Source organism: Metopolophium dirhodum, chromosome 9 (assembly GCF_019925205.1).
Source record: "Metopolophium dirhodum isolate CAU chromosome 9, ASM1992520v1, whole genome shotgun sequence".
NCBI classification, from domain to species: Eukaryota; Metazoa; Arthropoda; class Insecta; order Hemiptera; family Aphididae; genus Metopolophium; species Metopolophium dirhodum.
In genome coordinates this window covers 20,112,637-20,130,612 of record NC_083568.1, presented here as the reverse complement: position 1 = coordinate 20,130,612, position 17,976 = coordinate 20,112,637, and the positions used below count along the sequence as shown (strand labels likewise).

Here is a 17,976-nt window from a genome sequence, read left to right as displayed (position 1 = left end):
ATTTTTTTTAAATTTGTATTTACTTTTTATTTTAATCAATTTACGGACATAAAATTAAATTATAAGATAACAAGCTTAAGAATAAAGTGAATAATAATATATTAATATGCTAATTTTCTGTTTGAATGACATAAAATAATGATGATTTTAATATTGGGAATAGAACTATAGAAGTGTACGAATAGAATATAATACATAGAAATTGAGATATATTATACTCTTGAGATGGCTAACATGTAAAACATTTTTAGGTTATGGTCTTTTTCTGCTCTTTTTATTTTTTAATAATTCGTCAATTTACCCAAAGATTATTTGATCTTTTAGGTACCTCTTTTTGATTATATTATATATATATTTTCTTAGGAGGTCGGGAATAACTATTTTCATATAAAATATTAACTAATTTTAAAATATCGTGCCACAATTGACTCATAGTGAAGTCTTAACCTTAAGTGAATAGATTTAAGGTTTAACTAAAAAATTCATTAGATTTCAGTAATCATGTCATGGATTTTCGGAATGGGTGGTAATACCCCTGAATCACCAAACTTGGAAAATATAGACAATGTTTCAGATAAAAAACCATCACCTCCACCATCATCGTCTAGTGGCGAGGCATATAAATTTGATTCATCTGCATTAGAACGAGCAGCTAAAGCTGCCAAAGAATTGGAAAAGTCAAGTTGGTATATTATTATGTTTTAGTGGTTATGAGAATAGAATAGATGTTAGTTATGTTTTTATTATATACAATTTTTAAGAACATGCCAAGGAAGCATTAGATTTAGCTAAATTGCAAGAAACTACAAAGCAAATTGAGTATCAAACAAAAATAAAAGAATATGAAATTCACTTGGAACAAGTACGTGTCGAACAAAAGCGGGTTGATGCTGAAGAAAGAAAGAAGTTGCTAGCAGAAGAAACTAAACAGCATCAATTACGGTCACAATATCAAGATCAATTAGCCCGTAAAAGGTATTTATTTTAATCGAGTATATTGAAATTAAAATATTTATTATAAAAATAATATAATTTTACAAAATAGTTATGTTTCACATATCAATTATTGACAGTGGCATGCAATCAATTTTCTTATATTTAAGTGTGACACATACATGTTTCTTTGAGGGCCTTACCCATCACAGTAATTTTTATTTTAAACAATAGTCAACAACAGTGGAAATTTCATATACCTGTCGTTAATCGTTTTTGAATGATAACAAAATAAGAAAATTGTTAATTTATGAGTAAATATCCAATGTTGTAAAAATAGACTACAGAGGTATTAGACATTGCAGTAGATAATGCAAATGTGTTGCCATCGCTGTGTTGATACACAGTGGCACATCTCACTTATCAACTTTTATATTGAAATGTATAAAAATAGAAATAATTAATAGTGCAATATATTTCATATTTATTCACTCGCACACATCTAGTTTAGTGGCTAATAAATTTGCTAGCTTAAGGCAAACAAAGTGTATCATATTTATCAATAAATAGAGTAATACAATTATCTTTCCTTTTATATTACTTGGTAGTTGGTACTATTTTATACAAAATAACCCCACAATTTTTGGCCTGTCAACATTGTATATTCACGTTTAAAGAAATGAGCAAGGTATAACGAGTCAGATAACTCTGAACTCCCTTCCTACCCAAATGTATGCCACTGATTTATGAACTGCTAATTGTCACCAGGTATGAAGATCAGCTTCAACAACAACGCGCTTCTAATGAAGAGAACTTAAGACGACAAGAAGAATCTGTAGCTAAGCAAGAATCTATGAAAAAAGGTATTTTTAAATATAATTAAATATTTTAAATACTAGGTACATATTATTTTTTTTTTTTTGTTACAGCTACTATTGAACATGAAATTGAGATGAAATCTAAATTAGATGCTAAGAAATCTGAGGCTAAAGCATTAGCAAGAGCAAAGGCAGAGAGAGAGAACCATGATTTAACAATGGAACAACTCAAATTAAAAGCTTCTGAACATCGACAAACTGTTTTGGAGTCCATAAAGTATTTACTAAAATGTTATAATCAGTGTATAAAATGTAAATATTAACAATTTTTTTGTTTCAAGAACTGCAGGCTCAATTTTTGGAAGTGGAGCAAATGCATTGCTCTCTGATTGGGATAAAACTCTAATGGCTGCAGGAGGCTTATCTCTTTTGGCATTAGGTATATACAGTGCCAAAGGTTTTACCGGTGTTACAGCAAAATATGTTGAATCAAGATTAGGTGAATATACTTAAGTTATAATGAAATATTTAACTTTGTATTATATAATGTTGTTTGGTCTTAAATTATTGAAATATTTAAAGAAACCTACTAATTTTTAATAGAAATCCAAATTAAAAATATATTTAATTTTAAAATTTCTGGTAATTTTTAGGTAAACCTTCGTTGGTAAGAGAAACTTCTCGTTTCTCATTGTTAGAATCAGTAAGGCACCCAATTTTAACATTTAAGGAACTCAGAACTAAAAAAAGTAGTGCGTTAAAAGATGTTATCTTGCCACCAAAATTAGAATCTAGATTAGGGTATGTATATAATATTTACATTTAAACATATCATTACAAAAATCCTTAAAAGGAGTCTACTCATGCATTTGTTGTTTCCGATTTACACACATACGCCATAACAAATTTCCATTCAATAGTTTCAATGGTGTGCTGTTAGTTTTGATATTAAAGTGAGTTGACCTACTATTAAACATTTAGTTAAGAAAATTATCTGTGCTTATTTTAATTTTAAGTGAGATATGAGCATTTTTAATTTTCAATATTTCACATACCCATATCTTGCTTGAAAATAAATATATAAAACGCATAAGCTCAGATAATGTTCTTACTTAAATGTTTGATAAGCAGTCAATTCACTATACTATCAAAACAAACAGCGCACTATTGAAACTAGAGAATAGATTGTTTTATGTTGTACATGTGTAAAACGGAGACAACAAATGCATGGGTATCTTATAAATAAGATGTCTTAATATTACAATAAATATTTAAATTATTATGTTGTAGTGATGTTGCAATTGCCACTCTAAATACTAAGAAAAACCGTGGTATGTACCGGAATATCTTGATGTACGGACCCCCAGGTACTGGAAAAACACTGTTTGCCAAAGTAAGATATTGTTGTTATATAAAAGTAAAAAAACTGGTTGATGACCAAATAACTAATGTTTAAAACAATTATCTTTATATTTTTCAATATCATTATTTTATCAACTTTTTCTAGTGAAATATTATGTGTTAAACAGAGATTATGGGTCAAACTTAATTATCTTTGAATTTTTAACTACCCATTTCAAATTTTTATCAATTTAACCATTGCCAATTTTAAAATATAATAATAGTAACACACTGTTTACACTTCTATTTTGAGATATTCAAATTAGGACTTAAATATTGAAGTCTAATTTATTTCTTGAATTACTTAATTTTAATTAGTGTAATTAACTAACAATATTTTTTATACGCACTTTAAAAACTAATATATGTTTTCTCTAAATTGTAATACATGTTTCAGTATATTATATGTATATGTATTCAATTGTTTGACAATTAAAAAAAAAAATGTGGACTAATTCTGTATTGCTTTTAGAAATTAGCAATGCATTCTGGTATGGATTATGCTATATTGACTGGTGGAGATGTAGCACCTTTAGGAAAGGATGGAGTAACTGAAATGCACAAAGTTTTTGATTGGGCAACTAACTCAAGAAAAGGTTTATTGTTATTTGTTGATGAAGCAGATGCATTTTTAAGAAAACGTAGTTCAGAGATGATTAGTGAAAATTTACGTGCCACATTAAATGCCTTTTTATATAGAACTGGAGACCAATCAAACAAGTAAATGTGAATTATTTGCCTTAATATGTTTCAATGTTTTCTACTAATTTATTAAGTATTTTTTTGTTTAGAGTAGATTATAATTTTACATATTTAAATGTTTAAAATACATATTAAAACATTATTAATATTTAGGTTCATGTAGACCCCATAAAACAACCACTATTTTATATTATAATATATACGTATATATATATATATATATATCATATAAAAATTAAAGTGTGTTTGCATAGAGCTTATACACTGGGAAACTACCAATTAGCACCAAATTTTGCTCACGTTCTTTGAGTGTTTGTATAATTGTATATCTTCATTTTTGAATCCAGTTGCTATAGACAATAGTGACTCGCGCATGCATTTTTTTGTGTTTGTATACTAGGGTTGTTAATTGGTTCAGTAGTTTCATAAGGCCTCATCCAAACGTACAACATACATTCACTTATATGTACAGGATGTAACAGGAAGACATGACAAATGAAATAATTTTTGTTCTAATCAATATTTTTTTTTATGTATAATTTATTGACATGTGCCTACACGTATGACATAACTTTTTTTTTATTTTTTAATCTCATTATTTTTGTTAAGTTATGTTGATCCAGTTAACATTTCAAATTCAAAAGTATAAACATTTTTTAAATTTTTACCAGAATTTTTGGATAAGTATTTGTTAAAATTGTAATATTTTTTTAAAGTTATTAATATTCAAACTAATGAGTCTTCAAAAATACAGAAAAAACAAACTACATGACAGACAAGTGTTTTTTCAGTACATTTTTTAAACACATTATTACATATTAATTTCTTAAAACATTATTTACAAATAAGCTGTTTTGAATTTTTAAAAAATAATGAAAAAAATTGTTATATTATACGTATAGCGCAAGAGTTAATAAATTATATATAAAATATTGATTAGAATCAGTTATTTCATTTGTTAGGTCTTTACGATATACTCTGTAGTCTGTATAATATATTATATTATGTAAGTAATATAAATGAAGACTATTTTTTAAATTTTAGATTTATGTTAGTGTTGGCAAGTAACACTCCTGAACAATTTGATTGGGCAGTAAATGACAGATTAGATGAAATGGTAGAATTTGGTCTACCAGGTAAAGAAGAACGAGAACGTTTAATGATGCTATACTTTGATAAATATGTCTTAACCCCAGCATCTCAAAGCAAAGTGTAAAAGATGATTACAATTATATTATTATTTATTTCATGTTCTAAAGGAATATATTGTTTTGTAGCAAGTTGAATATTGAGAAATTCGACTACAGTGCCTTATGCAAACAAATGGCAGAAATGACTGCTGGAATGTCTGGTAGAGAAATTGCCAAGTTAGGGGTTGCTTGGCAAGCAGCTGGTTATACTTCGGAAGATGGTCTGTTAACTAAAGCTATGGTTATAAGCCGGTGTGAAGATGCAATTAAGCAGCACAAACAAAAGGTATTTCATAAGCTACAAAATTGCAAAACAATTAGATATTTTAATTTTTTCCAATTTTTAGATGGAATGGATGAGTGAGAAAGAAAAAAATGATTCCAGATATACAAGACAGAATAGCATTCACTAATATATAGAACCGTTGGTCCATGAAACTTGTAGTTAAATCTCAAATGAATAGTCATCAACATAGAATGTTACTTATGGGTGTTTAAATGCCCTAGAATTCCATTATGTAATATATTTAATATTTTTGTTGTTGTAAAATATATTTGTATAGTGTTTAAGCCATGAGGCATACAATAAAAAAGAGAGATCAGGTATTGGAATATACTAATCACCAAACTACTTATGTGTAAATGTAAACTGTTGAGCATATTTTGCTTTTGTCATATAAAACAGTATAACATCAGAAAATACATATTATAACACTCAAGTGTTATTTAAATAAATGTAATGTTCTTGACAAAATAATTAATAATAATCAAAGAAACGTTCGAGCTAAAATAAAATTTTGTTTTATTTAAAAGTACTTTATAATAACAATATAGTAAGATAAAAAAAAAAACGTTATTATTTACATTTATGGAGTTTATTATGAGTTTTATTAATGAGTAATAACTATTAAATTTTACTTCTTTGTGTTTGTACATAATGAAAATATATTAGTTCTTCATTATTTTAAAGGAATGTTCAAGTCTAGAAAGTTATTTACTCAATGTCTATATATTTGTACACTGTTACATATATTTATATATATTAATTATAATATAAATATATTATATTATATTGTATAAAAAAATTAATATCAAATATTACTTGAGTAAAGTATACAATATGAAAATATTATTATACATCAGACTGTAAAAATTAATAATAATTCTTAAAAAAAAATAGGGGTCTAGAATGAGAACTTTTATTAACCTGTTTCATTTTAAACAGGACTTACTATACTATGATAAACACATAAATGTCTGTAATTGAAGTATGTATATTTTAAAATGTACAATTATAACAATATAATATAATAATAAATAAAACAAAAATAAAATAGGATTTATATTGAATATTTTAAACAAATAATTCAGATTAACTCTTAACCTTGATTTGGAAGAGGGTAAAAATAACAATGTTTTGGTGAATGTCTTAGTTAATTAATATGAGACAGTGGAGTCATTAATTTCTCAAAAAAAAATATAATTTTTTGTATTTAATGTCATAATATCACAGAACTATTTCTCAATTCTTAGTTCAAAAAATAAATGAGTTGTTTTTATTAAAATTAATGCAATAACAAAGTTATTGTAATTAATCCAACATACTTTTATCAAAAGCAATCACACATAAAATATTATAAACAATACTTTCAATTATAAATGAATGTTTAAATCATTTACTTTTGGCAGGTTGCTTACCATAGAAACTATCCAAGAATAATCCAACAAATACTATAATAGTAGCAATCCATTGTCTAGTTAACATTGGATTTCCAAAAAATATAACTGATGCAAGTACAGTAAAGAATTTTCTCGTCGTTGTTACAATTGAGCATGGTAAAGGTCCAAAATCACTTACAGTCCAAAATATAAAGAATTGCCCAAGTGCACTAAATGCTGAGAATAACAGTAGTTGTACTAACATTTGTGGGTAACGCTGTACAAAGCTTATAAAGTCAAATATTTGACCAGTGCCAATAAGTGCAACACTCAAAAACATCATTGACCACAAGTTCATGTTGACCATCATATGCCCAGATTTTGTCTTTGATTCACTACGCATTCGCTCTTGAACAGCTCCGGTTACACCATCCATTGTCAATGACAATATTAACAGTATTTCTCCGAGTCCCAACACTGTAAACATTATAACACAATCATTAGCAAATGTAAAAACAATAAATCTGATGATCTATCTAGTAAAGGGGAGCGTAATATTATAAACATACGAGAAGAATCTGCCTGTGACGAATTAGACTTGCCGTCTTTGAACATGAACAAAGCTACTCCAATGACAACGAGCAGTACAAACAGATACTTTTTCAACGGATAAGATTTGCGTCCCAACAGCACACCCAAAATCATGACCGGTATGGGCTTTCCGGACTTGGCCACTACCTGTAAAACAAAACAGAATCTTTGTTACTATACTTGATCATTTTTTTGTTCTTGAATAATTAATTGAGACAGACGGCACATGAAGTATGTATGTATAATACGTGTGACATGTGCATAAGACAGATACCTATAGTGTCTCTGTATCATAGTAGGTACCTATGTAATTAATATTATCATCTAAGGCAGCGTTTCTCAACCTTTTTTAACGTCGCGACCCCCAAAATAGGAGAAAAATAAAATCAGTAACAAAAACAATCTGAAATATCACATTAATTTTTGCTTTATAATTTATCAAGTTACAAGTTATAACTTAGTATAGGTACCTATAGTATAGTGTATATTCTATACTATAAACCAACTCTTTCATTTCATCACTATGGACATGTATTAATACTTCATTTAGGATTTAAATAAAAGGTTGTTCTTGTACAACTGTTGCGTTTAATTATTTCTGACCGATGCGCGACCCCAGGTTGAGTGAAACGCTGGTCTAGTGTTTTGAACCTCACGGCGTGTTTGTAATGTTTCGTACACCGACCTGAGTGGGATAGTTGACCCATTGCAGCGCCATGTTGCTGAAGATCATTGCCAGCAAGTACGTGACCGCGCTGACGGCGTAGTACGCCGATTTCGTCGTGTCGGGGCTCTCTTCGGGGAAAGCTTTGAGCACGAGCCTCGCGAACGCATAGTTGACCACGCACTGCACGAACACCAGCGACAGCGAGTAGGTGAACTTTTCGCCCTGCGTGCCGTACGTGCCCCGTGTGATCTTCTCCTGGAGTATCCCGTAGAAGAAATAGCACACGAATATGCCGGCGGCGCAGACGGTGAACTTGGCCCGTTTGTCCATGGTTCGTCTGCCGGGTACTTCGAAGAGGCCCGGACGACGCTTTTCGGCTAGTGAGCACTGAGCACCGCTGTGGTACCTAAGACGAAGACGATATTGTTTATACTAATATTATACGTATGTGTAACGTTTTATCGTTTTCAGCGGACGCGACAACCGAACATGACATGTCTGCACGGTCGTGTTATCACGGCTTCACTGATAAGCGGAATCGTACACGTGTCTGGTGATAAATGGCTGTATCTAATAAGTTGTTGGCTATCGCAACGAATAAGGTATATCTTAACTCGTGACAACGGACAACCTCTGAACTGAATTCAGATTTTTTAAACCTGGGAGGGTGCATAATATTATGCAAAACACTGGCGGCTATCCTCAAATAAATATGTACTGCTGAGGAAAACTGTGAGGACCCACCCACCTACAAAAACTATAATTAGAAAAAAAAAATAAGCACTATTCAATCCGTGGGTCACATATTTTTGTTAATTTTAGAGCAATATCAAAATATAATTTAACTAAATAATTTTTTTGAATACAAATCTTTATTTTTATAAAGTAGTTACAAAATAAATAATATTTCTAATTGAAAAAAATATTTTTTTAAAGGAAAAATATATATATTAGACAATTATTAAGGAATTGAAAACAGTTTTTAAAACGACGATTTATTTGTTTAGATTTTTAAAAGGAAGAAGCTTATCTTGACCTCTTAAACTGCAGTGTACTATTTATTTAAATAGCGATCTATACGTTAGAAGAAAAAAATTGAAAAACAATACTTTTTTTCGAACATGTAGGTATTGTGCGACAAACCTGTTGAAAGCTTTTTATTACAAATTTTAGTTATAGTGAATTTAGAGGTGGAAGGCTTTTCGAGCGAACTTCAAAACTCAACTAAATAGCTTACGGCAACGTTAAATAACAATTTTGATGAAATAAAATTTCAAAAATGTTTGTTCTAAATAGAAAATGGATTGAAAACAGTTTTTAAAACGACGATTAAGTTAGTTAGATTTTGAAAAGAAAGGAGCTTAATTTGACCTCTCAAACTGAGCTATATCATATTTTATTTAAATGGCAACGTATAAGATAATAGGAAAAAAAATTGAAAAATATTACTTTTTTTCGAACAAAGGTATTGGCAACAAACCTGTTGAAGGCTTTTTTATTACAAATTTTAGTTTTGGAGAATTTTTTAGTGGAAGGATTTTTGTGGGAACTTCAAAACTAAGCTAAATAGCTTACAGAAACGTCGAGTAACTATTTTGACGAAATAAAATTTCAAAAATGTTCGTATTAAATAGGAAAAGGATTGAAAACAGTTTTTAAAACGACTATTAATACTGGATAATTTTGATATTCAGTTTCAATTTTAGCATTGCTGGGGTAACGGACCTCTCTTTAATATGTGTTCCTACTGTATAATTGTTTCTAAATTCTTGTTTTATTTCCTAAAATGCATTTGCCTGCGGATGCCATCACCCCCTTGAATTTTTTTCGACATTTTTTAAACTGTTGTGGTATTTTTTGTATAGACTTGAACATTGATACCCTATGTATTATCATTCTTTAATGAGCTTATCATTTTGAATAGTATTTCTGTTTAAGCTTCTGGGCATTTTAGTTTAAACTCTTTAATGTTTGTTCCTTCTATATAATTTTTTCTAAATTTTTTTTTTCTAAAATGCATTTTTTTGCGGGCGCCAACACCCTCCTTCAATTTTTTTGATATTTTTTTGTGGGGATTTATCAAACAGTGTATTCCCAGTTTGCCGACACTCAATTTGACAACACCCAATTTGAAGAAGTACAGTTCAGTTATTAAAATGGATTACATAAATTAAATATTAAATATTACAGAGTCGTTATAATAATAAAAAGTATAAATGTAATTTAAAAAAAATATAGGTATATTGGTCATCATTTTTTCCATATTAAATTTTACATAGTTATTTTAATAATAAAAAGTATAAATAAAAATAAAAATAGTTATATGCGAATATATTTTATGGTATCAATATACTCAATTAGAGTAATTTCGTTTTCTCTTAACCTGAAATAGTAAAATATAATTATTTAAAATAGTCATAATAGTATGTTCCACTCTGATAGAAAAAATAAATATTTTGCATATACCTTTCTTTCACATTTTTTAACTGTTCCTCGAGCTTACGAAATTTTAAACTTGGTTTGGGTTTTAGATTTCCCCTACTTTGCGATGAAATATCCAATTCAAAGTTCTGCTGTTGGTTTTTGATCTCATTTATAAGTGTATAACTATTAGACCTGTGACGGTTAACTGCTCGATTTAAAGCCGCGTGCCATCCTTCCAAATGATTAATCGTGCGACTGCTTTCTGTTTAAAAATGGTTCCAAATTTTTCAGTGAAAGTGGCATATATCATGATTTACGTGCCACCCAGGCCGTAGTTCCAAAAGTGCATTTTTTATAACTTTCGTTAAGGATATGTAATGATTGGACATCACTAAGACCGGATTTATATGTTTTTACACATCGTTACTGGGTCTATGCAGTCTTATAAGAGTAAAAAATGTGGATGATTTGTTCAATTCTGAATGCGTAAAAAAAGTTTTTTTTGCATATTTGAGAATATTTCATGGGTTGGAGAATATTTAACCCATTTAGTATATTTTGGAATATTTTGTAAATTGTGTGAAAAAATTTATATTTATTTTAATTTTAATATTACAGTACCCAGGAAAGAATTTTGAAACATTTACAATTTTTTTTTTATCATTTCCAACTCTTACTAAAGTGCAATAATATTCCATTAGAATACTCAAATTTTAATACCTAATTATAATACCTCGCTATTAAAATGAAATTGAAAAAAAAATTTTTAAATGCATATTAAAGCAAATAATGATGTTTATTGATTATTTTAGCATATTTTTTAAATTTTTAAGAGAATATTTGAAGGTTTCTTAGAGAATATTAGCATCATATTTTAGGTGTTTTAAGAGAATATATATCCGGTCTTTAGACATCACACACTGCAGCGGCAGCGGTAAAATTAAAGACACAAACACCACTACCACCAAGGTCCAAGACAATAGAATTTTACCACCACCACTGCAGTATCTCAGAATATTCATTATCATTTAATCGATGATATTTCTTGGGTAGTAATATCTCTCATTTACTAAAAAAAAATAAATAAAAAATAATAAATACAAATTCTAATAAACTTTCTGTATTTTAAATAATTGATGATATTTTAGTTTTTTGACAATCAATATATTGGGACTTAAATGTAGAACTTATCACTTTATCTCAGTCTATATTATGACAATTTAAAAGTTAAATCTGTTTATAACATAGTTTACGTAATTACAGTCAATCAAAATATGATAAAAAACATTAATAATTTATACCTGTAATTAACTTTCATTTTTAAATAAAAAATGTCAATGTAAATTCAATCAACATATTATTTAATATAAGGTTTATATACATAATATTAAATTACTGAACATGTATGTTATGTTTGTATGCAATGGTAGACATAAAACAGTAGCTAACAAATGCTGCTGTATCTTTGTTTCTTTTTTTTTTTTTAATTGACAAATTTGATAAATTAATATGGACCAATAAAAGGGTCTTAAAAAAATGTTTATAACTTTAGAATGCTTGATAAGAAAAAGCAATAATAATATAAATCATTATGATAACATTTTTTTCATATTCTTTAAGGCCATTTTGGCAGCAGCAACCTTAGCTTCTTTTTTATTCTGTCCAAATCCATATATTTTCATGATTTTGTTGTTCAACATTATCTCTAACTTCATCATTGTTCCTAAGCCTTTATCCACCGCCTTGTCAGAAGCATCAGGTTTACTGTAAAATAAATAACAATATATAATTATTATTAATCAACTTTTTAGATTTTTGAATTATTGACTAAATTTTTATAATCATCAAAAAATGTAATATCTAACTATATAAATGTGAAATGAAAATCTTTGTACAGGGTAAACTCTGGAACTACTTATCAGAATTTTTTGATTTCTTTTTAAATGAAAGAGTATATCACGAAGAAGGTTTCTATGAAAAAACATTTTAGGAAAATCTACCGGAAAAGTAGGACATTTGGATATAAAAAATACAACAGTGACACAACAGGTTAGGTTAGGATTTTGTATTAATTGATTATATTAAACCACCATAGGTAGAATACGACAAACTTGGTATAACTTTGATACTTTATAGTTAAATCATACACTTACGTACAAACAGCACGGTGTCCGCGATCTAACACAGGTAGATTGCCTACCTGATAATATACTGCTAAGAATCAGAATTTTTATTCCGGGCAACGGAAAAGTTAAGATTAATTTTGAACACCATACACCGAATATTAAATAACGAATTGAACAAAGTTTGAGTCATTTTATAGAATTGGTACATTTAACAAGCAACGAAGAGCACGGATTCAGCTAGTATTATATATTATAGAAAAATGAATGTTCTTCAAATAAAATTATAACTAAAATTTTTACATAGTCACATTTAAACCAAAATATTATGCTATTTGTTAAAAATAGAAAAAATAATATTTTTAAATAGGAATTGTCAAGATTTTTTAATGGATACGTTATTTCTTATGTCTGGTAAAAATATATTTAACAATTTTTGTTTGTGAGCAATAAATCCTGAAAATGTAATACAAGGTTCCTCAAAAGTTTTTTTACAGGTATTAAAATATATTCCTATTCACCATTTTTTATATACGCATTTTAATTTTAATACCTAAGGCAGTGGTTCTTAACTGGTTGTAGGTGTACGGTAACTGTATTATCATTCTTAATGAAAATATAAATTTCTCAGTACCTAATTTTTGTTATTAATAATAATTATTATATTTCATTACACTGTAGCCAACTATGTCTTCTAACAATCGTGGTTTTAGTAAAGGTAATATTTTTAAATTAACATTATAATTTATATATACTATATTACTATAGTCTATAATGTTCTGTCAAAATGTGCTGTTATAAAAAATGTGCAGCGAACATAAAAAGGTTAAGAACCAATCCAAGGTTTGAAAATATAATACAAGATTTCTCATAAGGTCAATATCCAAATTTTTATGGACAAATAGGCTGTTAGACTGTCTCTGCAGCTCATAATTGTTTTTCTTCATATACAATGATTTATCATTGAATTCAAATTGAAAATTTCAGGTGCAGTGGCTTACTCAATAACAGCTTCCCCCAATGCCTACTGTACAATAGAACAACTTATTGGTTTTATTGTAATTTCAACTAACATAAAAATTTAAATGCAATACAAATATTTTTCAATGAATAACTGTTTGTTTTGCTGCTGTCCGTATTAGTATGTACATTGTATTGGCCATAGTCACACAACTAATTTAACTTAATAACTAATTAGTACAAACCTGAAATTTGGTTGTAATTTAGTTTCATGTAAAATACGTATAGGATTTTTAGGAACATTGTCACAAAATTCTTCTGCAAAAGAAAAATGTACTATAAATAATTATGATATACAAAAAAAATATATTTTATAATTTAAATTAAAAAGCATTCAACCTTTTTAAATAATAATTAAATAATATATTGAGATTGTCAAGTATGAATAATTTCTACTATGTATATGCTCAATTATAATATTATTCAAATAAGATTTATAGCTTATAAATATATAAATTACAAAGTATTGTAAAAAAAAATTAAAAGAACTTGCTAAACAATATTTATCAACTTACTGATTTCATTTTCCAAAAATCTATAGCAAATAGCCCATACAAAATTTAAATCTCTATTACAGTCTAAATAAATTGCAGCAATTAGTGACTCAAATAAGTCTCCTAATACTTTCGGTACATCTACAGATTCAGCTGCATAACAATCACTTTCTTCTATTAGATACAAAACCTAAAAATAGGATAGGTTATACTACTATATTATACATTATATATTATTAAAATAAAATTTTACTTCTTGGCCAATTTTATGATTGTTTTTTTGTTGATGTTCATAAAAACGATCTATTGCTTCAGTCATTTGTACAGACTTAGCTAAAATGAATCTATGCAGTCCAATTCTTGCGCTCAATGAAGCAAATGTTATGTTGTTTACTAGTGAAGATCTAATATCAGTTATTTCACCAGGAGTTTTGTGAGAACAATGTTCTATTATATATGTTGTAATCAAGAAATCTGAAATAATATACAAATTCAATGTATTATTGAAGTTCAATAAGAGGTATTTTAAGGAATTACACAATATGAAACGTTTAGACTATAATACATTTAGAAAAACATGGGAATATTTATTGAATAATTGTGTACATTATATTATACTTGGTATAACCAAGTAATAACTAACCAAGTATAGCATCACCAAGAAATTCAAGTCTTTGATAACATTCAGAAAACCCAAATTGGTAGGTTGGATGGGTTAGAGCTTGAGCTAATAGATGCTTATGTTTAAATGAGTAACCAATTCTTCGTTCAAGTAATTCATATCCAGGCAAAATTTTTGAAAAATCCAAGCCATCATATAAATCTTCAAATGGTTTAGGCTTAAATGTATCAATGAATTGTTTTGGTATAATACCCAGACCTTGGAGAATCTTAAAGCCTACTTCAACTCCACGTTTCTAAAATAAAAACAAATTGTGATTAAAAAATATGATATACATATTTTATTAGTCATACTTACATATACATATGTACCAATCAATGATTCAACACAGTCAGCAACCATTTTATCTGATACTGATTGTTTGTGTAAAAATAGATCAGATTGTGAATGGCCGATTTGTGGTATACCATCTTCTTCGTCGCTATCTGATATTGGCATATCAGACAATCGTTTAAATTTCAAGAGTTCAGTCTCAATTTCAGTCCAAGTTTCATCTGATAATATTCCTAAAATTAATACATGTTTTAAAAATATTATAAAAATTATGTTAATGCATTAATTTGAATTTAATACTATTATGTTTTTATAAAATATGAAAAATATGTTTTAAACTAAAAAATTACTTAGACACATAATAAACAAATATATGCTATTGCATTTACCTAACACTTTTATTATACTTCCAACAGAAAGAAAAGGAGTACCAATGATGTATGTAAAAGTATTAGAGGATATATACGAAGGGGCAACAACAAGTGTGAAGAGTGTATGAATCGTTACTTGCTGTACTCCTTAGTAATGGACTAAATTACAAAATACATACTAAGTGCCATGGTGCATGATGTTCACAGATAATGATGTGTTAGTGGGAGAAAGCTGAAAGAAGTAAACGAGAGATTGGAAGAGTGGAGAACAGTGCTTAAAGGGAAGGATAAGTGGAAGAAAAACTAAGGCAATTGACAATTGTGAATGATTTTGGAGAAAGTAATTGAGAAATTTATAAGGCAAAACATGTGATGAAGATGGGGGATGATGTAGTGAAGTAAATAGGCTTAAGTTTATATGATTGGCAGTACAAAAGAATGGTGGTTTTGCCAAAGGATGATGTCAGGAATAGGATTATGTGTGGATGAATTAAGTGAAGTGTAAGGTATTTTGTGGAACAAGAGGATGCCGTTGAAATTAAAATGTAGATTTTGTAAAGCAGTTGAGAGGCATATAATGTTATATGGATTGGAATCTTTGGCAGTGGACAATAAAACAGAACTGAGGGTCAATGAATCAGCGATTGTAATGCTAAGCTGTGCTCGAATTGGGAGGGTACGCAAAGGACGGAGCTCCCCTACTATTTTTATTTTTTTTTTTTGCGTACCCCTACTATATATTTCAATTATATAACAAGTTTTACTATTTTTCATATCAAAATTATTTTTGATATTAGTTTATTAACTAATTATAATATCACCCTGTGTTTTGCCTTTAGTCAGTAGTTCACAGATCATAGATCATATACAAGTATATTATCTAAGGCACAGATACTGATGTGTGCTAGTACTATCTTAAATTGTGTTCTGAATGAATGTTATCAGTTTCAGTTATGGTTATCATTTATCGGTGTTTTTTAATTTTTTAATACTTCTCATAATATGTGGTTTCTTTTGAATCAAAAACAATAATTATTAATTTTGTTATCTATTTAGTATATTGCATAAGGTAGATCAGATAGAATCAGGTAGATTATTATTAATTTTTTTTTCTACTGTAACAATGTAAGATGTAGATATTGCTATCAAAATATATTATACCTATATGGAATTCAAAATATGTTGCTGAAAAGTGGTATTCAAAATGTATGTAAGGCAGAAGCATGGGTGGGGGGGGCAAGGCCGCCCATGGGTCTGTGTCGAGTAAATGCGCCCTTGGAAAGCAGTTTTTAAATCATTGGATTGAGCTCCTCTACCTAATATTTCCCAATTCGAACACTGATGCTAAGGTAGATGTGTATAGTGACTATGGGTGATGAAATAATAAATGAAATCATTAGGGGTTGTGTAGGAATAGCAGCAATTGTAGACAAAATTAGGATGAATAGGTTGAGATTACTCGGTAATGTTATTAACTGAAGTGACCGGGAGGCAGTGAGAATTGCTATAGAAAGAAATGTAGAAAGAAAGATAGAGAGAGGAAGGTTGAAGGAGATTTGATGTGAATAATGGTGAAGTGGGGGGGGGGGGGGTGGTCCTATGGCGGTGTAGGACAAGGATGGCCAATCATATAGTTGGGAGCAAAGAAAAATAAGTAGATATATTAAACTTCCAACTAATTAAAAATAAAATATTTATATAGATAGTAGACTTTCCATTACTCTTAAAACAAACTATTTCATTGATTATTAATTTATATTTTTATATTTTACCGGTAGTTTGATTGTCTTTAGGAATGCTTATCTGATGAAGTACATCTGATTGAAAATTACCCTCCTCAATGATTTCCTTTAATTTATTAGGAACACCAAAGCATGGAGGTATCCAATCCATGTTTGGGTCAAAAACATTAACCTAAATTGTAATGATATTAATTTTCTGTTTTGCAAATATTCAACCTTTACATACCACTAAATAAGATCCAAGATTTAAATTCCTGCCAGCATACAACAAATTTCGATTTCCAACCATTTTCATTTTTAATTCAGTAAGAACTCCTTCGTTATCTGATGGAAAAGCATCAAATAGTACCAATGATACAGCAAATTTCAGGAAACTATCGCCGTATGTTTCCATGCGCTCATAATTAAACATATCATTAGCAAATGGTAGTGTTATAACCTAAACAAAAAGTATTAAAAATTTTAAATTTTAGTTTGCATTAAAATAACATAAAAAGAAGAAGTGAAGTATATGGATTTTCTAAACTAGACTCAACCAGTCCTCAAATTAAGCACAACCAAATATTATTTGATCAATTTTTTTAGCATGATTCAATACATTTAAATAAGTACATTTTTATTAAAATAATGTAACTAAGGATTTTTTAAATTCTGAGCGGAGCAATGAATTTATTGATTTTACATTAATGTGTTTTTATTTTTATTTTTGTATCTGAAGACACTATTTCTAGTAGAAAAAAAAACAGATTATCTACTTGGATAGAAGTAATTAGTAGCAAATTGGATCCAATGGGTACGTTTGGGAGGTAAAAATTGAACTTTTCAGAAAAAATATGAACATTTGTTAAAATTGTAATATTATTATTAAAATAATTGTTTGGTAACA

The 17,976-nt window shown here is 28.4% G+C and overlaps 3 protein-coding genes across 7 annotated transcripts in view; 1 reads left to right on the top strand and 2 right to left on the bottom strand.

The window, feature by feature from the left end:
• The first annotated feature begins 273 nt into the window (after nt 1–273).
• On the top strand, nt 274–5,907 carry LOC132951598 (ATPase family AAA domain-containing protein 3). The gene is made up of 11 exons (XM_061023384.1): nt 274–682; nt 762–975; nt 1,702–1,796; nt 1,863–2,028; nt 2,093–2,250; nt 2,405–2,552; nt 3,042–3,144; nt 3,625–3,872; nt 4,899–5,066; nt 5,132–5,330; nt 5,392–5,907. Exons 1-11 carry the CDS (start codon nt 502–504, stop codon nt 5,455–5,457), a joined length of 1,746 nt encoding a protein of 581 aa, XP_060879367.1. The 5' UTR covers nt 274–501; the 3' UTR covers nt 5,458–5,907.
• Nucleotides 5,908–6,300: 393 nt separating this feature from the next.
• On the bottom strand, nt 6,301–8,475 carry LOC132951599 (solute carrier family 35 member B1). The gene is made up of 3 exons (XM_061023385.1): nt 7,980–8,475; nt 7,273–7,441; nt 6,301–7,180 (listed from the first exon to the last, which is right to left on the bottom strand). The coding sequence occupies exons 1-3, from the start codon at nt 8,289–8,291 to the stop codon at nt 6,717–6,719; spliced, it is 945 nt and encodes a 314-aa protein (XP_060879368.1). The 5' UTR covers nt 8,292–8,475; the 3' UTR covers nt 6,301–6,716.
• A 2,998-nt stretch (nt 8,476–11,473) lies between these two features.
• LOC132952907 (endoribonuclease Dicer-like) overlaps nt 11,474–17,976 on the bottom strand; it is a 34,653-nt gene continuing 28,150 nt past the window's right edge. For 3 of the 5 annotated variants that reach the window (XM_061025409.1, XM_061025411.1, XM_061025413.1), the window contains 8 exons: nt 17,317–17,529; nt 17,121–17,262; nt 15,002–15,210; nt 14,666–14,939; nt 14,276–14,496; nt 14,044–14,212; nt 13,714–13,786; nt 11,475–12,149 (listed from right to left, as the gene is read on the bottom strand). In XM_061025409.1, the coding sequence (XP_060881392.1) occupies nt 11,975–12,149; nt 13,714–13,786; nt 14,044–14,212; nt 14,276–14,496; nt 14,666–14,939; nt 15,002–15,210; nt 17,121–17,262; nt 17,317–17,529 (1,476 nt within the window). In that variant the 3' untranslated portion in view covers nt 11,475–11,974. Of the gene's footprint in view, nt 12,150–13,713; nt 13,787–14,043; nt 14,213–14,275; nt 14,497–14,665; nt 14,940–15,001; nt 15,211–17,120; nt 17,263–17,316; nt 17,530–17,976 lie in introns of all 5 variants that reach the window. The other 2 variants (XM_061025410.1, XM_061025412.1) reach the window with 2 other exon arrangements.

Bases quoted from the DNA above. Each gene is read 5' to 3' on its own strand.
- LOC132951598 (XM_061023384.1), top strand. From the start codon at position 502: ATGTCATGGATTTTCGGAATGGGTGGTAATACCCCTGAATCACCAAAC. The intron at 683-761 runs GTTGGTATATTA...ACAATTTTTAAG, and splicing joins CAAAGAATTGGAAAAGTCAA to AACATGCCAAGGAAGCATTA. The intron at 2,251-2,404 runs GTGAATATACTT...GGTAATTTTTAG, and splicing joins ATATGTTGAATCAAGATTAG to GTAAACCTTCGTTGGTAAGA.
- LOC132951599 (XM_061023385.1), bottom strand. From the start codon at position 8,291: ATGGACAAACGGGCCAAGTTCACCGTCTGCGCCGCCGGCATATTCGTG. The intron at 7,442-7,979 runs GTCGGTGTACGA...TTTGTTTTACAG, and splicing joins GGGTCAACTATCCCACTCAG to GTAGTGGCCAAGTCCGGAAA. The intron at 7,181-7,272 runs GTATGTTTATAA...TAATGTTTACAG, and splicing joins GTCACAGGCAGATTCTTCTC to TGTTGGGACTCGGAGAAATA.